Here is a 25,912-nt window from a genome sequence, read left to right as displayed (position 1 = left end):
CAGGAGCAGAAAACCAAATACCACATGTTCTCATTTATAAGGGGGAGCTAAATGATAGGAACTCATCAAATCAACACAAAGAAGGAAACAACAGACACTGGGGTCTACTTGATGAGGGAGGGTGAAAATAGGGAGAGGAGCAGAAGAAATAACTATTGGGTACTAGGCTTACTACAATAATCTGTACAACAAACCTTCGTGACACAAGCTTACCTATATAACAAACATGCATATGTACCCCGAACCTAAAAGTTAAAATAAAAAACACATTTTGTTTGTAATAAATTCAAGAATATTGCATTTATAGTATTAACAATATGTTGGCTGCCATAAACAGTGATTTTTGATAATGTATACTTTTTTTAACTGAAAAGTGGTTGGTTTATTTTCTAGAAATAAATTCCTAAGATAGAATCACAACGTATGACAGAGATCATATAAATTCCTAAGACAAGAATCAATAAGATTTTTCATGCATATTGTCCAGTTATTTTAACAGTTGACGTTTGTCAACATGTGAGTGTCCATTTCAGCATTCCTTTATCTGTGTTATGATTGTCTTTAAAAACTGGGACAAATGTGAATGGTGAAGCAAGGGTACCTAATTGGTATGCATGTCCTTTATAGGAAAAGAAATCTGGTCTCTGGGTAAATTTTTTTAGCTTCCTGTCTTTCTTCCTTCATCATGCTTAAGTGTGCTGGAGTAATCTTTCTAAAGTACGTGGATGGTTTTGCCATCTCCCTGTTCTCTATCTACTGCTTACTTGCTTTTTTTTGCCGATGTGGGAGCCTGGTGGTTATGGTCTCCACTGTCGGTGTCTACCACCTTTGCAGCTACATTCGTTATATTTGACATATGCCCTGCTGCTGCCCAGCTGGTGGGATGCAGCTGTTTGTCCACCCTTTGTTCTCATTACTGCTCCCTCTGCCTGAAATGTTCCAGCCTCCATCTCTGTCAAAGTCTTCCACACCCTCCATATCTATCTTAGGTATCATTCTCATTTGTGCCTTTCTGTTTTGTTACAGGACTCTGTGGTTTTGGGCCCTCTTACCCTCAGGCATTCTTGCTTTGCTCAGGATGAGCATTACAGTGTTCAGTTGACAGACCTTGATAATTCCTGCCTTAGCATTTTAAGGATAGAAGAGGCACTGATTCTCCTTTTACAAAATGTCTTCCCCACTGCTGGCTAAAATCTACCTATATGTCAGATCCAGTTCAATCCCACATCTTCTTGAAACCTTCCGGTGTGATTAAGTCCTCCTCATTTCCATCAAAACCACTTAGTACTTAAAATAAAAACTGTCGTGCAGTTTTTGCCTTGATTCCTGGACTAGATCCCTGGGACAGCGACTCAGCTTCGCTGTTGATTTTATCCCACCCCCATTCCCCCCCACCCACTGCCTCTGCTGAACACAGCAGTGCAAGTTCTTACTTGAAAGAATATTGAGATCTTTTTGCCCTGTATATGATTGTTTGATATTTCGCAGCTCTTAACCTCAGTTCTCTACAGTAGTATAGTCTAACCAAGACTTATTCCTACTCTATGATAGTCCTGTAACCTGACTCTAGATAATTTTATTCCTGTGGTCCCCCTTCATCTGTTGGGGGCACTGTGGAAGGAGAGGGAGAGATACCTCCTCCATAGCTAAGATCAAAGCTACATATTTGATATAATAAAGATGACATATTTAGATGTCTGGATTTTTTATGTTAGCACAAAAAGGATGGTCTTTTTTTTTTTTTTTTTTTTTTTTTTTTTTGAGACGGAGTCTTGCTCTGTCGCCCAGGCTGGAGTGCAGTGGTGCAATCTCGGCCCACTGCAAGCTCCGCCTCCCGGGTTCACGCCATTCTCCTGCCTCAGCCTCCTGAGTAGCTGGGACTACAGGCACCCGTCACCACGCCCGGCTAATTTTTTGTATTTTTAGTAGAGACGGAGTTTCACCGTGTTAGCCAGGATGGTCTCGATCTCCTGACCTCGTGATCTGCCCGCCACGGCCTCCCAAAGTGCTGGTATTACAGGCGTGAGCCACCGTGCCTGGCCAAAGGATGGTCGTTTTAAAGCAACAAGTGTCCCTTCAAAATTTTGGGTAGTTTTATATGCTTTGTCTGTTGAGTTGAACTCACTGCAGTTCCCTGAACTCATTGCTGGCTCTCTTGGGCCAGCCTTTTTTAAACAGCTAGCTGTTGGTGTTTGTACCATTTTCATTCCAGCCTCAATTTCACAGTGCAAAAGTAGCAGAGAGACTGCTACTTCTGTGAGCAGTAGTTATGATGCAGGGCTTTTCTCGACCTCTTCACTGGACTTGTAACAGGGGCGCCCTGTTTGCTCAGCCTGTTATGCTCAAGCGCTTGCAGGAGGGAGCATGTGAGCGAGCGAGTGCGGGATCCGGCTGGCTGCTCCAGGCGCCAGCACGGGAACAAGCTCTCGCAGCGCCCAGGTGAGAGTGCCTGGGACTCTGAAACCCCAGAGTGAGTGTTACGGTATTCTCTTAGTTCCGCTCTCTGCAGACAGCAGTGTGTTAGCAGTTCGTCTTGCCCCTTGTGGCGCTGCCTAGGTGAGAGTGCCCGTGACCCTGAGGCCAGAGAGAGGGTGTTATACTGCTCTCTTAGTTCCGCTGTCTGCGGACGGTGGTGTGTTAGCAGCTCAGATGGCCCCCTTGCAGGCATGAGCCACCGTGCCCGTCTCCAGATTTTTTTTTAAAGGTGTTTTGACATAATCTTTCTACATTCTTACATTAGGCCCATTACGATACATCTAAAGAACTTTTTATTTCATCTTTCAAGTTTGTGTTAGTATCCAGAAATTGGAATTTCGGCAATTTCTCTTTAAAACAACATCTTTTATGAAATGTAATTTCAGAAAGTTGAGTTGATGTGCTTTCTTTATAAAGCTTCCACTGGAAATTTTCTAAACGATATTTGAAGGATCTAAATTCAGCCACTGTACTATTCTAGTGACAGCCCGTTGATTTTCCAGGTATACTCAGATTTTTCCATTCTTTGTATCGCTTTTTTACATATGAAATTAGGAGATTGGGCTGGGTGCCATGGCCCACATCTCTAATCCCAGCACTTTGGGAGGCTGAGGCAGAAGATGACTTGAGCCCAAGAGATGGGGGTTGCAGTGAGCCAAGATTGCATCACTGCAATCCAGCCTGGGCAACAGAGTGAGACCTCGTCTCAGAAAAAAAGAAATTAGGATATTGGTTTTCACCATTTATGTTTGTTATTAAAACCTTCCTTTTCTAAATAGTAGGCTAAAAATAATAAAAATTGGATTACTGACTCCATTATTTGGAGTCTTATCATTGTCAGTTACTGTTTTTTTTTTTTTTTTCTGAATGACACTCTGTTTTGTGCATACACTACATTTGGTTTATCTGTTCATCAGTTGATAAATATTTGGATTGTTTTTACTTTTTGGATGTTCTGAATATTGTGACTGAACATTCATATACATGTTTTTGAGTGAATATATGTTTTTATATCTACTGGATAAATATCTAGAAGTGAGATTGCTGGGTTGTATGATAACTTATATGTTTGAAATTTTGTAGAACTGCCAGAATGTTTTACAAAACAGCAGAGTTGTTTTACATTCCTACCTGCAATGTAAGAGATTTTTGATTTCTCAGGATCCTCACCAACACTTGTTAGCATCCTTTTACTTGTAGTTATCCTACTGGACGTGAAGTGGTACTTCATTGTAGTTTTGATTTGCATTTCTCTGATGGCTAATGATGTTGAGCCATCTTGTCATGTGCTTTTTGGCTACTTGTATGTCTTTTTTTGGAGGAACATCTATTCAGATCCTTTGCTTATTTTTAAGTTGTGTCTTTTCACAAAGACATAAGAATGATGCAGTGGACTTTGGGGACTTAGGGGAAGAGTGGAAAGGGGGCAAGGGATAAAAGATAACATATGGTGCAACATACACTGCTTGGGTGATGGATGCATTAGGATCTCACAGATCACGACTAATGAACTTACTCATGTAACCATATACTACCTGTACCCCAGTAACTTATGGAAAAATTTTTTAGGAATTGTGTCTTTTGTGTTTTTTTATTACTGAGTTAAGAGTTCTTTGCTTTGTTATTTGGTTTGAGAATTAACTTTTAGGGAGAGAAGGACCAAACAGTGGCTTATGGTCCCCATTCTCTCTGCTAAAATGTTTCCAGTAATCTGGTGACACACACAAGCGCTAGAGGGTGCCAGCAGTGAGAAATGATTTGCTGCTGAGCAGATGACAGAAATCACTGCTCGCTCTCTCTTTATTTGGAATTTTTTGGAGACAGAATCTTGCTCTGTCACCCAGGCTGGAGTGCAGTCGTGTGATCTCGGCTTACTGCAACCTCTGCCTCCCAGGTTCAAGCCTGGCTAATTTTTCTATTTTTAGTAGAGATGGGGTTTCTCCATATTGGCCATGGCTGGTCTTTAACCCTGGCCTCAAGTGATCCACCCACCTTGGCCTCCCAGGATTACAGGTGTGAGCCACCGTGCCTGGCCAGAAATCTACGCTGTCTTATCCTTATGTCTGAAAGTATATTCTTTTGTTTTAATCCTGCACTTGAAAAAAGGCCTTCTTTTAGAGGGGAGGTCTTTGGTATGCGTGGCTTGGATATCTTCTTAAAACATGAATTTTGACCCGTCATGGTGGCTCACACCTGTCCAGCACTTTGGGAAGCTGAGGTGGGCAGATCACCTGAGGTCAGGAGTTCTAAGACCAGCCTGGCCAACGTGGTGAAACCCCAACTCTACTAAAAATACAAAAGTTTGCCAGGCGTGGTGGCATGCACCTGTAATCCCAGCTGCTCGAGAGGCTGAGGCAGGAGAATTCACTTGAACCCTGGAGGTGGAGGTTGCAGTGAGCTGAGTTTGTGCCACTGCACTCCGACCTAGGTGATAGGTGAGTGAGACTCTGTTTAAAAAAAAAAAAAAAAATTATTTCTTTCTTGAGCACATATATAGTGCATTTTTTAAAAAAAATCAAGCAAAATATATCTTCCATTTTATTTATTGGGAAGAGTATGATCCCTAAATGTTTCATAGACAATTATGATTTTATGTTTCTTTTATTGAAAAAATAGATTTAATATTTTGACATGATTATTAATATATTTTGGAAGTCTTTAGGTTTCTAGACTTAACAGAACTTCTTACTTGGTAGTAACAAGCTATATTTTAAAGATAATTTTATTAGCACAGTTTACAGCTTTTAAACTCTAAGCACCATTGTTCAGTAGAACTTTCTGTGATTTTTCTGTCCAGTCTGGTAACCCCCACATGTGGCTGTTGAGCAGTTGAAATGTGGCTAGTAAGACTGATGTGCTGAATCTTTGTTTGCTTATTTTTACTTTAAATAGCCACATGTGTCTGGCTACCTTATAGGACAGCATAAGTCTAGAACCCCAATAACCCACTTTTACTTTTTTTTTTTAAGTGTAAGTTTAGTTGTAAGACATTTTATAAGGAAAAGTACAAGATATTGAGAAAAAAATTACTGAATTTATTTACTATTTTCTCTACAGTCTTAAGAATGCTTGTTTTTTAGAAACAGCCTATTGAACTTTATAAATATAATTAAAATTGTATCTCTGTGTCTGTAATTGCAATGTGAAAAATGACTAGGTAGATTTTCCCCAAATTTAGAAGGTTTTGGATGATCTGACTAAAAATATAGGATATGTGTCATACTTAAAAGCAGCTTTGTTGGGAGTATGGTGGCCATTCTCTGTTGGAGAGGCTGGGTAATGATTTGGGAGCTCTGCCATACTTCATTCAGGACATGGAGGGAGCAACTACTGGTTTCATGTATGAGTCATAAATAGGAAGTTACTAAGGCAGACGATCTGCTAGTTGGCAGCTCACTGCAGCTTGCTCCAGCGTTAGTAACCATAATGATTCTCCCAATACAAATTGAAAGAAGATAGTTGCTAGCCTTAAATAAAATAGATCTTAAGAAGCTATAGCCTTTATAGGCAGAAAAGCAAGGCAGATTTTATTGACAGTGGTGTTTTTTTTTTGTTGTTGTTGTTTGTTTGTTTGTTTGTTTTAGAGAGATGGGGGTCTCTTTAAAAAAAAGCCTAGGCTGGACTCAAGTGATCCTCCCACCTCAGCCTTCCAAGTAGCTGTGACTGCAGTCATGTGTCACTGTGCCTGGCTTACAGTTTTTTGATGGTGGCAGTCTGCTAGGTAAATTTAGCTATTATTAACATGATTAATGAAAGCTCAGTAAGGAAAGGGAAGTCTTTGATTTAATATTTTAATGTCTTTTTTATGTTTGAGCTCATGTGTGTTTTAAGATTGGGGATTTTTATCATGAAAAGTTTAACTTTAGCAAACAAATGGGCTCATTTTGGGGTCAAGGGGAATGTTTTGTTCACTTTGAATACTAACTGAATGTACTAAATTCATGAAAGAAAATAGGAATGAATTTCATGATGTATTTTAACTGAGAGTTTGGAGTTTAATTTAGAATTCTAAATGTTTTAAAATGGAAGATGAGGGGAAACTGAAACTTGAGCCAACATTAACCAAATTATAAATAAGAGATGTATTTACTGGATAATTAAAATATCTTAAAGTTAGTATTATTATTATTTTTAGACAGAGTTTTGCTCTTGTTGCCCAGGCTGGAGTGCAGTCGTGGGATCTCAGCTCATTGCCAGCTCTACCTCCTGGGTTCAAGTGATTCTCCTGCCTCAGCCTCCCAAGTAGCTGGGATTACTGGCATGCACCACCGTGCCTGGGCAATTTTGTATTTTTAGTAGAGACGGAGTTTCACCATGTTAGCCAGGCTAGTCTTGAACTCCTGACCTCAGGTGATCTGCCCGCCTCGGCCTCCCAAAGTCCTAGGATTACAGGTGTGAGCCACCGCACCCAGCTTAAAATTATTTTTGAGTAAAGGTTACAGATTCTGAATTCCTAACAGTAACTCTAACAAAAGTCTTATTGTATGACCTTTATGGAAAAAATTACAAAATATTAATGGGTGTAAAATCACTTTTGAATGAATATATATACTCATAAAATATAAATATTTAAAAATATAGAATGGGGCTGCTTAATATGGTACAGATGTCGTTTAAAAATCTGTAAATTCAGCATATGTGTGTAACTCAATCTAAAATAAATAATTGCTGGAACAATTGGTTATCCATATGAAATAAACTAAAACTAGAGCTCTGTTTCAGCATTTAATCAAAAATTCCAGGTGGGGAATATATATCTAAATTTGCATATTTGCATAGCCTGCTCCTTAAGACCCTTGAGCAATATTTTTTACATGTTATTTTGTATGACTCGAGGCATCTACAGATCTGTTCACACACAACCGAGATATGTCTCAAGAAACAATACTTTTACCGCATGAAGCACACTTAGGTATTTTACACTTTTATTTTATTTTTTAAAAAAGCTGTGTATTGATTTCATTGCTGAGTATAGCTTGACAAAAATTAGCTTCAAGAAACTCTTGTACGTGTGTGCAAGGAGAGAGATACATGTGGAAATTTTAGCTAAACCCTGCAAGTGCTTCATCACTAGTGGCAGAGGAAAACATGTATGTGGTTAATTAAAATACAAGAGGAACCCTAGGAAGTGCTATAGTTGAGATCTGTGGGGGACATAGACAATTCACAGGGAGTCAATAAGGTTTGAGTTGATTGTTGAAAGAAGAGTAGAATCTGGCTAAAACAAGGAAGAATGGCTTTTTATAAGGTAGAAGACACAAGGTTGAGCTGTGATGGGAGACATTTAATTTTTTGACACTTGGGCAGGGAGGTATGTATGTCAGGGACAAAGTGCAAAGGAACAGCCTTCAATTCCATGTTCTGTCTGGGTTATTAAAATGTGGACACAGATTCTGTGACTTTCTGGTCAGCCTATTAGGAACCTCTTTGGAGGCCTTTTCAGGTTTGCTGACATTAGGAAAAGGATCTGGAAGGCAGTGACAAAGAATAGTTGCAGTTGAGCTTTTTTCAGCTGAAGAGATGACGGATCTTTTTTGGATTTATTGCCCTTGAGCCCAGTCTGGACAAATGGAGGCTATGAGATCTTGTGGTCCCAACATGCCGTTTCTGGACTGGGGCCCTGGGCTGAGGCCCTGGATTGTGTGCACTCACTGGTCAGCTGGGCCACTTCAGCTTACCTCTTATTTTTCACAAAGAGTAATTGCCTCAGTAGGAAAGTTTCTTCTGTGTCATTTGTGCCTTTAAGAAAATTAAAACTTAAAAGAATGTATTTGAATAAATGTGAAAGCAAATAGATAATGCCTGATTCATGTCACATACTAGAGTTTAGTTGTTTTTTTTTCATCAGTAAAATTATACATTTCTCTGCTAATTCCACTGTCGGTCCACAGACTACTCCATGAGGTCAGAGGCCATATCATTCTTGTTCATGATGAAATAAACACAGAACTTTATAATAAATGGCCAGCGTGGTTATATTTGCCATAAGTGTAAATCTTTCTGAATTATGTTTTAAAACTAATGTTATTATGAATTGAATTTCTATATTTATACCAGATTGATCTTTCTCAAAAATGTAACTAATGATGGAAAACTTTTAAGGAATGCTTGGTATTATAGTATTTAAAGAGTTAGCACTGCTCAGAGTAGATACTAAAGTAGGCAAAAATAGACGTTTAAAACTTACCAATGATGTTATGGTTAAAAAACTATTTTCTGCTTAAAATGCTTAAATTGTTAGACTATTGTCTTCAGTTATTGTTTGGTTAAATTTTACTTCAGATTTTAAGTTTTAAGCCTTTGATTTTAGTGCTTTTAATATTTTCATAAAAAGGAATGTTACTTGTTAATATTGTTACAAGTTATTGTGAGGAACAATTCTTTTGTTAGTACGATGTCTCTCTATTAAAGTCTGTGCAAGGGCCCATCAGAAGCAGTTTAACTGCCAATAAAGATTCTTCCTGATGTTTAGAGTGGTACTTACATAGAATTTTGCAAAGCAGTTTGGCATTATGTTTGGTTTTAAAATGTGTATAATCTTTGATCTGGCAGTTTTACTCCTGGTACTGTGCCCTAACAATTTAATTGGTAAGGTATAGACAAAGATGGGTGATTAAAGATGTTTCTCACAGTATATACAATCTTCCCAAGACTGGAAACAAAGGAATGGTTCAATAGTTTTGGTAGACTTGTATGATGAAGTGCCTGCTAAAGTGATATTTTACAGTGTTTTTAATGATAGGAGAAGATGTTTATGAAAAGAGGGATCTCAAATTATATCTGGGTAAAAATTGAGAGGAAATAAATGGAGTTATTTTGGTTTATCTGTGGATACTAGGGCTGTAAACAATAGTTTGTTTGTAGCCCTGTGATTTACAGATAACAAATATTATTTTGGTAATCTGAAGAAAAATAAATACTACTTTTCAAGCAGAAAAATCACCAGTCATATGTTCATTTTGGGAAGTTGGCTCTGTTAAAAAGGAAGATGGGTTGAGTGGGGAGGGGGATGTGGCGCCACAGATAGATGGCAAAGAATATGGTTTGGACTGTTGTGGACAGACGGTTATATAAGGGAGACACTGCAGGAAAAAGGAGCATCTTGTTTCAGGGATGGAAATTGAGGCAGTAGTGACAGAATGCTTCGTGATGCTGACCTTGGCAAATAGGTATGGTTGGGGCCAAAGTAGCATTTGGCGTTGGTGTGATACTGGTTTGAAATCCCAGAAAAAAAGTACAGGCTTTCGTAAACTAGATCATCAGGCAGTGTAGATTCTTGTCTGGATTCAAGAAGGGTATGAGGACTGTTGTAGCTGGAGAAAGAATAAGATTGGTGAGAAAAGTAGGTATCACTTGCTCAAAGCCACAGGGTTCATAACTGATGGAGCTGAAACTTAAACCAAGCTCTCAACTTTTAAGACTATGCCTTTAACTACTACTCTGTACTTTTCAAGTTCTAGTGACAGGACTGAAATATTAGTTAGTTAGTAGAGTCAAGCGTATAATGGCAACAGCAGATACAAGTCCCTCATAATGACTTGACTTAGGATTTTTCAACTTTATGAAGGGTGTTTTGGGATGTAACTTCATCACGAGTTGAGGAATATCTGTAATGTGTTTTAGAGATTTTTGTCAAAAATTGGTGTGTGGGTTTAGTAAACCTTGTTATTAGACCAGTTGGCTCACATGAACTTTATTTTCTGATTCTGCCAAATAAATACTGCTAATATTTTTTGAAGTAATGATTTATAATTTATTTTTTCATTTTCTACTCTTATTTACCTCCAGTACCAGAAAACTATTGTATAGCTCTTCCTGCCCGCGACCCCACTTTTTGAAAGGATTATACTATTGTACTTTCCCTTTGAAACATTTTAAACAATTCAAGATGGCTTCTGGAACAAATGAGACACATCCTGGGATGACATCAAATCAGGGCTGGGGGTCTGGATGTCTTGATGGGAAAAAAAAAATGGTTAAAGTGAGTCGTAGTGAAAACAATATAATGACATTCAACTGGAGTGGGAAATGGTATGCTAGTTTTAGATTCTTTTGGTGGTTTGTTTCATATACTTATAAATGATTGAAAGACTTTGTTTTAGCTAAGTATGACAAGCTAGACTTTTTTTCTTAATGTTAATTCTTTTACAATTTAAATTTGAGTTTTTGAACACTTGTATTAACTCTTTTTTTCTTTTTTGAGACAGAGTCTCGCTCCATCACCAGGCTGGAGTGCAGTGGTGCGATCTCAGCTCACTGCAACCTCTGCCTCCCGGGTTCAAGTGATCCTCCTGCCTCAGCTTCCTGAGTAACTGGGACTACAGGCGCACGCCACCACGCCCAGCTAATTTTTGTATTTTTAGTAGAGACAGGGTTTTACCATGTTGGCCAGGCTGGTATCGATCTCTTGACCTTGTGATCTGCCTGACTCAGCCTCCCATTTACAGGTGTGAGCCACCACACCCGGCAGAAGCTAGACTGTTAAAATCGTAAGTGGATCTAAGAATTAGGAAAAACAAAACTGCTTATTCTGTATATAAAGCATTAATTTTATAGCCACATTTGAACTGCATTATTTTTCTCTATGTTTAGTTTTTTGTCTGCTTATTTTAAAAACATTAGTCACTTGATTAAACTGTGTTTCATTTTTTATGATTAAGTCAGATACTATTTGAGTTCTTAAACTTCTCCCTACTAAGTAGTGATGAATAGGCTATTTGGCTTATATGGCTCTAAGTCAAGTGTACACTGGTTAGGAATTTTTGCCTGTTCTTGCCACCAGTTTGTGGCTGAGTCATTAGCAAGATTCTTTACACATGAACTCCTAATACATAGAAACATTATCTCCACTAAATAAACAGAATTTTGTGTGCTTTCACACGGTACCTACATATTTTGGGAAAATAAATGAGTAGGAAATATTACTCTTAAATACTGCAAATTTGGGTGACATTTTAAAAGTTTATAATCACTGTCAGATTATGAAATCAGAGTATTAGATTATAGGCTTAAATAGTTTACCAAGTATTAGTTATATACTTTATCACTTGCGAGTTTTCATTCAACATCTATTATTTAATGTCTAAGTAAGGAGCTCTACTAAGTACATAGGGACTAAGGCTCAGTCTGTTCTCAGGCATATAGCTAACATCATACTTAGTAAATAGGGATTGGCTTCTAGCACTTGAAAGCCTGAAAGGATCTTGCATATAGGAACAGAACCTAGTGAGTGAAACATAAATCTTCTTGAAGATCATTAGTTTTAAAGGGAAGGGTGAAAAAAGTAATTCTATTATGATACATGGGCCTGGCCTGAGTGGGGCTATTTAGTTTCTCCAATGAAGAAGTCTCCGTATTCCTGTCCAGGGCGTAGACGTGAGCTGGGCATATGTTCTGGGAGCAGAGTGGAGTAAGGAGACTAAGATCCTGGTCCGATTCTAACTGTTCATCATAAAGACTGTTTCTTAGCCCAGTACTATATCTCCTTGTGCCTAGTGTCTCCAAAATGTTCCGTCTTCTGCCTTGGAAAAGATTGTGATCTGGTTACACTGGAGGTGTGGGAGTGTGGGAAGTATGCGCCAACCACTCCATCCAACCAAGCTATGTGTCTCCAGCATCATCCCCCAGAATGTCTCCCCAGCTGAAGCTCTTGTGGTCCCAGGGTGGACTGCTTTTTGGTCAGTATCTGTTTCTGCAGCCACTTTTGCTTATAGCTGCTTATGTTCTTTCTAGTTGTCACCTCTTCTCCATTCTCATTATTTTCTTTAAAAAATTGTTGAATTTCTTTTTTTTTTATTATTATACTTTAGGTTTTGGGGTACATGTGCACAATGTGCAGGTTTGTTACATATGTATCCATGTGCCATGTTGTTTTGCTGCACCCATTAACTCGTCATTTAGCATTAGGTATATCTCCTAATGCTGTCCCTCCCCCTCCCCCCCACCCCACAACAGTCCCCGGAGCGTGATGTTCCCCTTCCTGTGTCCATGAGTTCTCATTGTTCAATTCCCACCTATGAGTGAGAACATGCGGTGTTTGGTTTTTTGTCCTTGCGATAGTTTACTGAGAATGATGTTTTCCAGTTTCATCCATGTCCCTACAAAGGACATGAACTCATCCTTTTTTATGGCTGCATAGTATTCCATGGTGTATATGTGCCACATTTTCTTAATCCAGTCTATCGTTGTTGGACATTTGGGTTGGTTCCAAGTCTTTGCTATTGTGAATAGTGCCGCAATAAACATACGTGTGCATGTGTCTTTATAGCAGCATGATTTATAGTCCTTTGGGTATATGCCCAGTAATGGGATGGCTGGGTCAAATGGTATTTCTAGTTCTAGATCCCTGAGGAATCGCCACACCGACTTCCACAATGGTTGAACTAGTTTACAGTCCCACCAACAGTGTAAAAGTGTTCCTATTTCTCCACATCCTCTCCAGCACCTGTTGTTTCCTGACTTTTTAATGATGGCTATTCTAACTGGTGTGAGATGGTATCTCACTGTGGTTTTGATTTGCATTTCTCTGATGGCTTCTTGTTCCTTGATTTTTTTTCTTTTATTTATTCTTTGGGGTTTTCTTCTTTTTCTTTTCAACTAGGAAGGAGAAAAGAAAAATGAATAGGATTTATCAGTTACATTTAAGGTGTCACTCATTCCCCAGTCATGCTTAAATTATAACTCCCTTAGGCATGCTTTTCTGAGTTGGAACTCTAAATACATTGTGGTATGATTATTTATATTTTAATATAATTCACTAAAAATTAGTTTTACTTCACTTGTAGTAGGTGATTGAAAACTGATTCATGCAGTAACTTCTTAGGAAACATCATTTATTATAGGTGGAGGTCCTTTTCATGAAACCTTTTGGACCATTAAAAATTCTTATTTGTATCTGCCTTTCTTTACCTACATCTGTTTGTATCTACTTTCCTTACTTGTGTTTGGACCATAAACTCACGTTAGTGCATTGCCAGTTGACACCCGTTAGAGATGGTAATGATTCCTTGGAGCATTGATTCTTAACCATGGGTATGTATCAGTCACCTGGTGACATGCTCCCAGGCTACATTCCTGACCTACTGAGTCAGAAGAATCTCTTGATTCTCACTTTTGCATTTTGAAAAACTTCCACTTGATTGTGCTGTATAGTTCTATTTGAGAACTATTGTGTTATAGCTTCCGAAAGAAATAGATTTAATTTTGTGTAGCATTTTATTTCCTAGCAAATAAACTTCAAATTCTTCACCCCAGGGTGTCAAAATCTGGTCTCAACCTTCCTCTAGCACTTCTGCCAATATTCTCCTTTGGGTACCTTGTGTGCCAGCAGAAGTGGATGAGCCCTTTCTTGCTGCCATACCTACTGCTGTTCAGGCCGTCATGTCCTCCTGCCTAGAATGCCCTTTCCTAGCTAGATCTGTTGACACCTTTTTCTTCGTCATAGGCCTCTTCAATTTTCTCTCCTTTCTTTGAGAATTTTTAGGCACTCAGCCAGCTGGAGAGAACATGTAAACCTTTCCACATATTTTGTTTTTGCTATTGTATCCCCTGGGAATTATACAGGAGACTGGAAATTGGATACATTGAATATGCCTTGAGTTAATTAAAGAAGTAATGTTATCAAGCTACGTTCTGCCTTGTTTTATGCTCTAATTTGTATTTGTATCTGATCTATCTGTTAGATTCCTGGTACCATGAGAAAAGACTCATATTTTTCTCATTTTAGCAGTAAAATAGTTTGAGCTTTGTAAATATTTGTTGAACAAGTAAATAAGGAATATTCTCTGTACTTGGGGTAATCTTGCAGAATTTGGAACTGTGGGTTAGAATCCCAAGATTCATGACACAAGGGAAGGAGAAAATCAGTTCTGAGAGTATCAGTCTGCATTGGTGGGATGCTTCCACTAGTGGGGCTTTAGTCCTGTTCTGTCAGGTGTATGGATTTGATACATTTCAGGACAGTCTTCAGCTGTCAGATACAGTTGTGCTGAGATAGCATTGTGTCTTCTGTGAATGCAAGAGAGAATAATTTGTAGTATTTGGTTTCATGGGTGCTAGTCTCAGCACCACTGTATGTTTTGAATTTCTATTCTGCCTAATTAGGTAAGTCACTTTTTATGTTCAACTTTAAATCTTTTTTTTCTCACCAAATACTGCCTTTGTCATATTGCCTTGTAGAAGTCTGTGATAATTAACTGTTTGTAACTTTCTCAATAAATCTCTTAACTAATCATGATTATAAAATACATAGATTTAGAAGCAGAGGGCTGTTAGGTGGTGGGATGGATGTTGACCTTTGCAGTTAGGATAGTCAGAGATGAACAGAGAGGAATGGGAGGAACTCCAAACATGCCAAAAGGCCTGTAGTAGTATCGTGCATAGTGTAGCAAGGTGTATTTATTGGTCACAGCTGGAACCCTGAGTAAACAGTTTTATTGTCACCACATACCAGAAGAGTGGGGAGGTGAAGATTAACCTTTATTGAATGCCTACCATATACACAGTTACCATGGCAGGGGATTTATGTGTCATCTCTTTTAATATTTACAACACTCTAATGTGCATCAGAAGCCTAGAGAAATGGTCACTGGCTTGAGTTCTCATGGATTGGTAAGTGATGGAACAGGTATTCATCCTAACCTAGAGCCTTGTTACCAGAAAGCTGTACATTTGGACTGTGGCTTGTATCTTGACTCTCCAGCCCTAGGATAATTAGTTGCAACTTTACCAGTTATTTTGTTGTTGTTGTGTCTCTCTCTTTTTTTTTTTTTTGGAGACAGGGTCTCACTCTGTTGCCCAGGCTGGAGTACAGTGGTGTGATCTCAGCTCACTGCCAACCTCCGCCTCCCGAGTTAAAGTGATTCTCCTGCTTCAGCCTCCTGAGTAGCTGGGACCACAGGCGCGTGCCACCATGCCCTGCTAATACTTGTATTTTTTTGATAGAGATGAGTTTTCACCATATTGGCCAGACTGGTCTTGAACTCCTGAAAGGAGTTTTTTTGGGGTGATAAGAATCTTGAAAAAATTACTTCCTTTCCTGCATCTCACCAGTCACTGAGTTCCTTTTTCTGGAGACAACCATTATTGGCTTGTTGTTCTAGCCAGTGCTTAGGATGTCTGTGTAAAACAAATGATACATAGCATACACAGTGCTCCGCATCTTTTTATTCATCAATGTGTATATCTTTCATATTAATGCAGGTATAACTGTTTCATTATTTTTGCATAACAACTTTATTAAAAGATTAATTGCATACCATGTAATTACCCATTTAAAGTATACCATTCGGTGGTTTTTCAGTATACTCAGAGTTGTGCAACCATCAACCACCTAATTTAACTTTTTATTTTTGTAGAAATGGGGTCGTGCTCTATTGCCCAGGGTGGAGTGCAGTGGCTATTTACAGGTGTGATCGTGGCATATTGTAGCCTTGAACTCCTGAGCTCAAGTGATTATCCCATCTCAGCCTGCACAGTAGCTGGGACAATCAGCTTGTGCAGCTGCACCCAGCCCTCTTAATTTTAAAACTATTTTATCACCCCCACAAAAAACTTCATACACTTGAGTAGTCACCCCTATTTTCTGTACCCCCACAGCCTTAACGCTGTTACTAATCTACCTTTTGTTTCTATAGATTTGTCTGTTGTAATCATTTTACACAAATTGAATCATACATGTGGTCTTTGGTGGCTGGCTTTGATTTATAATACTTTAATGCTGTCAGGGGTCATCCGTGTGGTAGCATCTATCAGTACTTCATTTCTTTTTATTGTTGAGTAATAGTCTATTGTATAGGATATACCACATTTTAATTTATCCATTCATCAGTTAGTGGATGTTTGGGTGGTTTCTACTTTAGGCTATAAGAAAGTGTGGCTGTGAGTGTTCATGTACACGTTTTTGTGTGGACATGTTTTCATTTCTGCAGAGTATATGCCAGGAGTGGAATTGCTGCATCATATGATAACTCTTTTTTACTTTCTGAGATACTGCTAGACTGTTTTCCAAACTGGCTGCACCATTTTCCATTTTCATCATCAATACTTGTGGGTTCTCTTGTTTTGTACGTCACTGACGTCTCTTGTTATCTGTCTTTTTGATTATTGCCATCCTAGTAGTTGTGAAGTGGTATCTCATTGTAGTTTTGATTTTTTCATTTTTCTGATGGCTAGTATTGTGCCTCTTTCCTAGGAGTTTTATAATTTTAGCTCTTATATTTAGGACTTTGATCCATTATGAGTTAGTTTCTGTGTATGGTGGGAGCTAAGAAGTCAGCTTTATTCTTTTGCATGTGAATATTCAGTTGTTCCATCACCATTTGTTGAACAGACGATTCTTTCCCAATTGAATTGTCTTGGCAATCAGTTGGAAATCAGTTGACTATAAATGCAAGGCTTTATCTCTGGACCCTCAATTCTATTCCATTGGTCTTCATCCTTATGCCAGTACGACATTGTCTTGATTACTATAGCTTTGTAGTAAGTTTTGAAATTGGAAAGTGCGAATCCCCCAGTTTTGTGGTTTTCTTTTTCATGATTGTTTGACTATTCTGGGACCTTGCATTTCCATGTGACTTTTAGAAATGGCTTGTCAAATTCAGCAAAGAAGCCAGCTGGGATTTTGATAGGGATTTCATTGACTCTGTAGGGGGCATTTTCCCATATTGACAAACAGTGTTAAGTTTCCAATCCATGAATATGGGATGTCTTCTGTTTATTTAGGTCTTTAATTTCAACAGGATATTGTAGTTTTCATAGTATGTTTTAAACTTCTTTTGTTAAATTTATTTCTAAGTACTTTATTATTGTGAATAGATTTCTTTTGCCTCATCCTTTTTGAGAGTTTTGTATGGTTGTGCCATAATTTTATCATAATGTTATTAACAAGTTTCCTATTGATAGACATTTAGATCCCAATATATTGCTGTTTGCAGACATTGCCACAGAGTGTGTGTATCACTAAGGTGAATTCCACTAAAGAGAACTACTGAGCTGCAGAGTATCAGATATTGGAATCATCTGTGAAATTTAAAATGGCTATATACTGCCTGTTTATCATTTTAGTGCTTATTTTAAAACTTACAGTAAGGTATTTAAAATAAGCTGTATAAAAAATGTTCTGAACTCTTTTTCAGCTAACCTTATTACTTATTAAAAATAGTGATATGCTGGAAGAGGCTCATGTTGCTTAAAAAAAATGCCTAGAGCAGTGCTACAGCATCTAGAGCCTACAGCATTGCTGTCCAATATAACTTTCTCTGGTGATAGAAATGTTCTGTATCTGCACTGCCCATACTGTGCCATAGCCACCAGCCATATGTGACTACTGAGTGCTTGAAGTAGGATGACTGAATTTTTAATTTTATTCCATTTTAATTAATTTGTCTTGTAGCTACCATATTGTGTAACACAGGTTTAGGATTTCATTTATTTCCTGTGTCCTAAATTACTGAAAGTTGACTGCATTTGAATTTTGTTGATCTATTTGTATATTAGTAATTGTGTATGCCTTTGGATCTAAAGCTTGTGGAAGTTTGCAGAAGGCTTGCGTAAAGTGGTACGTCTTACGTTATTTCCTGAATAGCATGAGGCAATCATTAGTTGTTATAGCAACTTTCACCAATATAAGTCTTAGTAAACAGTTCCTTTTTTGTGACAGTTTATTCACTCTACACCTAGCTGGCTTCAGATTGTCTACAAACACAGCTTTTAGATAGAAAATCGTATGGGTCTTTAGTTTGCTTGTTCTTCTTATATGCATATCTTACCCTAATGTAAAAGGTAGGCTTTTGTATATGTATGTGCTCTAAAATCTGTATTTGACACTTAAAACTTACATTGGCACTTACAGTAGGGGTCCTTGACTATAGATTATAATGTTGGTGGCTTGTTTAACTTTGTTCTTCGGCTTTGAGCTGGTCTCTGCCCTTGGCTCTTTTATTCTCCAGTTTCTCCCCAGCACTCTTACGTGCTTGGAAAGGCTTTGGCTTCCAGCTGCATGGTCATGCTTCAGTTTGCTTCAGTTTCAGTCATCTTTGCTTCAATTTGCAGCTCAAACCTTTACTTTTCAGCTATAGATTTTATATATCAAGCAATCCCTACTGTATTCTATGCTACTCGGTATCCCACCTGTGAAACTCAGAGGAGCTACAGCCAGTTAGTTACTTTTCTCTAAAACCCCTTCTCTTCTTCATCTACCTGCTCTATTCTCTATCGAAATGAATGGTACAGTATTTCAGACCAGAAATGAAGAGTCAAACATCCACTTCTAGCAAATGAATTGGAATTGTCCTTAGGTATTTGTGGGAGATTGGTTCTGGGATCCCATTCGGATACCAAAATCCATGGATTCTCAAGTCCCTGATATAAAATGGTTTAGTATTTGCATGTCACCTGTGCACATGCTCCTATATACTTTGAGTTATGTCTAGATTCCATCACCTAATACAGTGTATATACTATGTAAATAGTTGTAATAGCTAATTGTTTATGGAATAATGACAAAAAAAAGAGTCTGTATATTTTCAGTACACATGCAGCCAGCACCCCATGTTTAGGATCCATAGTTTTTTGAATCCATGGATGCAGAACCCATGGATACAGAGCAACAACTGTACTGAGTTCTGAATTCCAGTTTTTATCATCTCTGTCCTGGACTAACAATTGCAGCATTTTCCCATGAATTTTCTTGCTTCTTGCTTTTATCCTTTCTACCTGTTCTACACTCTAATTTCATGTTTTTTGCAGAAAGCTAATCCTTGTTTCTATGGTTGCATTTCAGTGGCTACTACTTGCCTCAGGGATAGAGCCCAAGCTTCCTAGCATTGTGGATTATTCTTTTGAATTGTGGATTATTCCTATGCCTAACCTCTTTCCTCTCTCCAGTCATACCAGATTAGTTTGGGCCTCTGTGCTTTTGTGCTTTTGATGATGTGGTTCCCTGAGACTTGGACCTCCTGCAGTCAGCCTCATTCTGGCCAGTCTGTAAGATCACCTCTAGATGTCTCTGACTTGGCCCACTGCCATCTCTTTTTCCATAACAATACCAGGAGCAGTTGCTTACATTTGTGTGTTTACGTGCACTTTCCCCTCCTCACTAGACTGTACACCCCTCAGTGCTGGGCATCTGTGTGCTTCTGGGTAGTTGTAGAATCAGTGGATGTCATTTTACATGCATTTGGACTCATTGGTTTAACTTTTCTGTCAGTCTTTCTCCATTTCAGTAGTAATATTTTCTGCCAGATCCCACAAGTGTTTTATAAAATATTAATAGTACTAGTGGCATAAGACATATGTAGTGCTGAAATGCAATTTTAGGACCAGAGGTTTGCTTTCTGCAAAGAATATATGGAATTGATGTGTAAAATGGGAAGGATAAAAGCAAGAAACAAGGAAATTAATGAGGAAAAGTTAGTCCAGGAAATAGATGATAAAAACCTGAACTCAGAACTCAATGAGGTGATCAGGCAGCAATACCTTTAGAACACCAACTCCTTTGTTTTCTAAAATGTAGATTAGTTGGGAAGCAGGTCTGATTTACTTACATCCTCACTAACTTTTAGTTGGCTGTGTTCTACGTTCTAGGAAACAGTATGGTCTTAGGAAATAAGTAAGGAGTATTTGGCTTGGAATTATGATTGTTTGCTATTAGGACTTGGGGAGTGATATGGTTTGGATCTGTGTCCCTGCCCAAATCTAATGTTGAATTGTAATCCCCAATGTTGGAGGTGGTGCCTGGTGGGAGGTGATTGGATCATGGTGGTGGGGACGTAGATTTCCCCTTTGATGCTGTTCTCATGATAGTCAGTGAGCTCTCCTGAGATCTGGTTGTTTTAAAAGTGTGTAGCACCTCCCCCCTCACTCTCACTCCTGTTTCTGCTCCTACACTGTGATGCGCCTGCACCCCCTTTGCCTTCCACCACGATTGTAAGTTTCCTGAGGCCTTCCCAGAAGGTTAGCAGATGCCATCATCATTCTTCCTGTATAGCCTGCAGAACTGTGAGCTAATTAAGTCTCTTTTCTTTATAAATTACCCAGTCTCAGGTATTTCCTTATAGCAATGCAAGAATGGACTCATTCAGGGAATAAGGTACTCCTATTCCCAAAAGAGAACTGTCTCCCATTCTGGATTACCCAGCTTAAGTACCCTGGCCATTTCAATTATTTAAAAAAAAAAAAATCAGATCTTTTTGAGGCCAAAGTCTGATAATTCTCCATGATCTACTCTAGTACAGTTTGAGGAACTTGGCAGTGTATTCACTTTCACTTGCCGTGTAACAAATTACTGCACCCTTAGCAGCTTAAAACAATGCCTGTTTATTAACTCACAGTTCTGTAGGACAGAAATCAGGGCAGCACAGTGTGTCTGGATTCTTACTAGACTGAAACCAAGGTGTCGGCCAGATCTGCAGCTCTCATCTGAGCTTCAGGGTTCTTTTCCAGCTCACTGGTTGTTGGCAGAACTTACTTCCTTGAGTTTGTAGGACTGAGGTCTTTGTTATCTTACTATTCTTCTAGCTGTTGGCAGGGAGCACCGTCACTCCTAGAGGCTACTGGCAGTTCCTTGCTCTCTGTGGCCCTAGTTCACAAATGATGTCTGCTTTTTTTCCAGGCAGCTGGAGCCCACCGCTCTGCTTCCCCTTCTTTGACTAGCCGAAGAAAACCCTCTGCTTTTAGGGACTGGTGTGATTAGGTCAGGCCACCCAGTGCAATCTCCCTTTGGCATGTAGTGTAGATAATTGGATAACAGGTGTAATATCTCACACTCACAGATCTACCCATACTCAAGAGGAGCAGGAGATTTAACGTGGATGAGGGTCATTGAGTGTCATTGCACATTTAGGTTTAATTTACACAAAGTTTTTGAACTTAACCTTTCATTAAAGAGGAATACATGAAATTATCTGAAGTTCGAAATGTATCTGGTCCCAAGTATTTTGAATGAGGGATACTCAACCTATATTGACTGATTCTACTATTAATTAGAAATTGGGTATTTCTCAAGCTGACAGTAATTACCAAGAGAGGAAGAAGGAGGGAGGGAGGAAGGGAGAGAGAAAAGTTTTAGATATAGGGTGGACTATGTTGGATTAAAAATTAACTGAACTGTATTTCTTAAATTGTGTCAGTTGCCATCTAAGCTGATAGCAAAAGAGAGGACATTTTTCCTACTAAATGTAGAGTTTATTTTCTCTTTTCTCTGCTGAAAAGAAATACACAGTAGCAGCTGAGAGGAAATCACAACTCTCATCTGGTTGCCATGGCAATTTAGAACAGATGAGACTTGTAGTTTCCTGGGTTGTTGAGTTTTTCCTCCCTTTTCTGACAGAGCAAGTGTACATGCAGAATATAGTATGAAGTACATAGCATGATGATAATTTTAGTATTATAATATGATATTGAAAGAAAAATATTTTTAAGTTTCTTTAAACCACATTTTAAATTTAGAGTAATGATTAGATTTTTTTTGTAGTGTAAAAATAAATACAGTTCTTTGTGAAAAATATAAGTAGCTAGTGGAATTTTGCTTTCTAAATTAATTTCATTCCCATCACTGAAGTGCTGTATTTTTCTTTTTTCTCCCCTCCCCTCTTTTTCTCTTTTGCTTTGCTTTACTCTTTTGTTTTCCTTTCTCTCTTCTTTTTCCTTTTCCTTTTCCTTTGCTTTCCCCTTTCTCCTTTGTTCTTTCCCCTTCCCCTTTCCTTTCCCCTTTCCTTTTCCCTTTCCTCTTCCCTTCCCTTTCCCCTTTCCTTTTTCCTTTTCTATTTTCTTGTTTCTTTTTTTCCTGAGACAGGGTCTCACTCTGTCATGCAGGCTGGAGTGCAGTGCTATGATCTCAGCTCATTGCAGACTGCCATGCTCAAGCAATCCTCTCACATCAGCCTCCTTAGTAGCTGGGACTATAGATGTGTGCCAGCACGCCCAGCTAATTTTTGTAGTTTTTGTGGGGACAGGGTATTGCCAGGTTGCCCAGGCTGGTCTCAGACTCCTGGGCTCAACTGATATACACACTGTGGCCTCCCCAAAGTGCTGGGATCACCCGTGGGGGCCACTGCACCCAGCCTGAAGTGGTATATTTCTTTATATTTCTTATAGTACATGAAAACATATTCTTAAATTAGCACCTTGTTTAAACTTTGGACCTTTAGATAAAATCTCAGTCTCCTTTTTAAAGAATTACAGATTAATTTTCACTCTGAATGTAGCTGATCTTATTGTAAAAGAGACTATGCATATTGATTGCTTAAATCTCCACATAGATATTTCTTTCTTGAAGTCATACATTTTATAACAGTATAGTGTTGGATATTTAAAATATCTATAGCTGTATTAGGTTTTGTTTTATTTTTTTAAAAATTTATTGTTATTTTTGTTGAGATGAGGTCTTGCTGTGTTGCCCAGGTTGGCCCCAAACTCCTGGGCTCAAGCGATCCTCCTGCTTCAGTGTCCCAACTGGCTGGGACTACAGGTGTGCACCACCACACCTGGCTTCTTTTATTTTTTAATAATAGCTTTTTGAAGTATAATTCACATAGCATACGGTTTGCTCATGTATATATATTTTAGTGTTTTTTATTATGTCCACAAAATTGTACAACCATCACCACATTAAGACATTTTCATCCCTCCTAACGGATATCCCATATCTACTAGCAGTCAGTCCCCATTTTCCTCCTATTTTCTCCATTTCCCCAACCCCCGATAATGAGCATCCACTGATTTACCCTATCTCTATATATTTATCTGTTCTAGACATTTGATGGAAAATGGAAGATCATACAACCTGTGGTCTTTTCTGACTGGCATCTGTCACCCAGCATAAGGTTTTGGAGGATCCATCCATGTTGTAGCATATATCAGTACTTCATTTCTCTTTGTTACTGAATAACATTCCCTTGTAATGATATACCCCATTTTATTTATCAGTTGGGGGACGTTTGGGTTGTTTCTGCTTTTTGTTAAAAATAATAATACTTCTCTGAATACTGTGAATGAGATTTTGCTGGATGTATGCTTTCATTTCTCTTGGGTATCTACTTGGGAGTGGAATTGTTGGGTTATTTGATAATTTTATATTTAAACTTTTGAGGAACTGCCAGACTGTTTTCCAAGATGGCTATGCCATATTACCCTACCCACCAACAATGTTTGAAGATCCCTACTTCTTCATCCTTCCTTACACTTATTATCTGACTTTTTAAATAGCCATTCTAGTGGGTACGAAGTGGTATCAGACTGTAGTTTTGATTTCGATTTCTCTGATTACTAATGATGTTGAGCATCTTTTCATATATTTATTGGTCATATGTATATCCTCTTTGGAGAAATGTCTTTCCAATCCTTTTTATCCATTGTTAAATTGGCGTGTCTTTTTATTGTTGAGTTGGAAGAGTTCTTTATATATTCTAGATACAAGTCACTTATCACTTATGATTTACGAGTACTTCCCCCCATTCTGTGGCCTTTAAATTTTCTTGATGGTGCCCTTTGAAGTACAAAAGTTACAAATTTTGAAGTCCAATTTAGTTTTTCTTGTATTGCTTGTGCTTTTAATGTCATATTTAAGAAGCATTGCCTAACCTAAGGTCGTGAAGATTTACTCCTATGTTTTTTCCTGAGAGTTTTATAGTTTTAGCTCTTTCATTTAAAGCCTGTGTGAGAGGGAGGTCCAACTTTATTTATTTTGCATATGAGTATCTATTTGTTGTAGTACCACTGTTGAAAAGACTATTCTTTTACCATTTAATTATTTTGGTATTCTTGTTGAAAATATTTATGGGTCATTTCTGCTGACATTGCTGCTTATATACTTCTGATAATTTTTATATGAAATAGCTTCCTCATAGCTTTCATTAGGATTGATGAAAGTTGTTTTTTTTAATCTGTTGATAAACTTAATGAGTATGTATTTGGTGAGATAACCTGTCATGTCTTGGTCTTCTACAGTGTTGCAATTTAACCAGGCTTTGCAGTACTCTAGAAGCCATCAGAAACCACTTTCAAGAAGCCAGCCTTGGCCAGGCCCAGTGGCACACACCTGTAGTCCTAGCTACCCACCAGGCTGAGGCAGGAAGATTGTTTGAGCCCAGGAGTTCAAGATTGCAGTGAGCTGTGAATGCACCACTGCATTCCACCCTGGGCGACAGAGCGAGACCCTGTCTCAAAATGAAAATAAAAGAATCCAGCCCTAAGACAGTATGCCTTGGCTTTCTCTTCTCTATTTCTGCCCTAGGAGAAATTCACCTGGATTTTCCTATGTGGTAGACAGTAACAAGGATGGAGGGATGAAAAAGAATTGGCAGTTACATTGAACTGAGATTTTCTACGATGAACTGAGTGATTTGAGAATTGGTGATAATTAGTATGAAGTAGGTCATTAGAAGTCCTAGGAAAGATAATCATCACTTATAGCCAGGAATCTCTCAATGTGAGGCTGAAATGCCCCTCAGTACAGGTTGGATCTGAAAGGTCCCGAGTTGTACCATCCACTAGAAATACTCACGTATAAAACATTTTAATATTTAGGAAGTAGAAAATTATTAATAAAATATTTTTACTTTTTTGGGTACTGAGTCTTGGCAATCTAATATGTATTTTATACTTCTAGCACATCTCAGTTTGAACTAGCTACTTCATGTGCCTGATAACTCCATGTGGCTGGTAGCTACTGTATTGGGCAGCACAGTTCTAGATGTTTTGATATGACAGCCAGTTGAACTGTTAATCAGCATTACTAAACCTCCTCTATACTTTGTTATTTTGTTATTTTTTTTTTTTATTATACTTTAGGTTTTAGGGTACATGTGCACAATGTGCAGGTTTGTTACATATGTATCCATGTGCCATGCTGATTTCCTGCACCCATTAACTCGTCATTTAGCATTAGGTATATCTCCTAATGCTGTCCCTCCCCCCTCCCCCAACCCCACAACAGTCCCCGGAGTGTGATGTTCCCCTTCCTGTGTCCGTGTGTTCTCATTGTTCAATTCCCACCTATGAGTGGGAACATGCAGTGTTTGGTTTTTTGTCCTTGCAATAGTTTACTGAGAATGATGTTTTCCAGTTTCATCCATGTCCCTACAAAGGACATGAACTCATCATTTTTTATGGCTGCATAGTATTCCATGGTGTATATGTGCTACATTTTCTTAATCCAGTCTATCGTTGTTGGACATTTGGGTTGGTTCCAAGTCTTTGCTATTGTGAATAGTGCCGCAGTAAACATACGTGTGCATGTGTCTTTATAGCAGCATGATTTATAGTCCTTTGGGTATATTCCCAGTAATGGGATGGCTGGGTCAAATGGTATTTCTAGTTCTAGATCCCTGAGGAATCGCCACACCGACTTCCACAATGGTTGAACTAGTTTACAGTCCCACCAACAGTGTAAAAGTGTTCCTATTTCTCCACATCCTCTCCAGCACCTGTTGTTTCCTGA

At 38.5% G+C, this 25,912-nt stretch overlaps 1 protein-coding gene across 19 annotated transcripts in view; it reads left to right on the top strand.

Moving 5' to 3' along the window:
• Positions 1-25,912, top strand: part of SRPK2 (SRSF protein kinase 2) — a 297,326-nt gene that overhangs the window by 173,909 nt on the left and 97,505 nt on the right. Inside the window, exon 1 of one of the 19 annotated variants that reach the window (XM_032761329.2) lies at positions 10,836-10,964. The exons of 17 other annotated variants lie outside the window; for them this stretch is intronic. Coding sequence is in view for 1 of the 2 variants with exons in the window: in XM_058425638.1 (XP_058281621.1) it covers positions 14,522-14,577 (56 nt within the window). In the remaining variant the exon portion in view is untranslated. Of the gene's footprint in view, positions 1-10,835; positions 10,965-14,449; positions 14,578-25,912 lie in introns of those variants that run through there. One more of the 19 variants, XM_058425638.1, reaches the window with a different exon arrangement.

Source organism: Hylobates moloch, unplaced genomic scaffold (assembly GCF_009828535.3).
Source record: "Hylobates moloch isolate HMO894 unplaced genomic scaffold, HMol_V3 SCAFFOLD_1, whole genome shotgun sequence".
Classification (NCBI taxonomy): Eukaryota; Metazoa; Chordata; class Mammalia; order Primates; family Hylobatidae; genus Hylobates; species Hylobates moloch.
The sequence above is the reverse complement of the archived record's forward strand: the minus strand, read 5'-3'. Positions and strand labels throughout refer to the sequence as shown.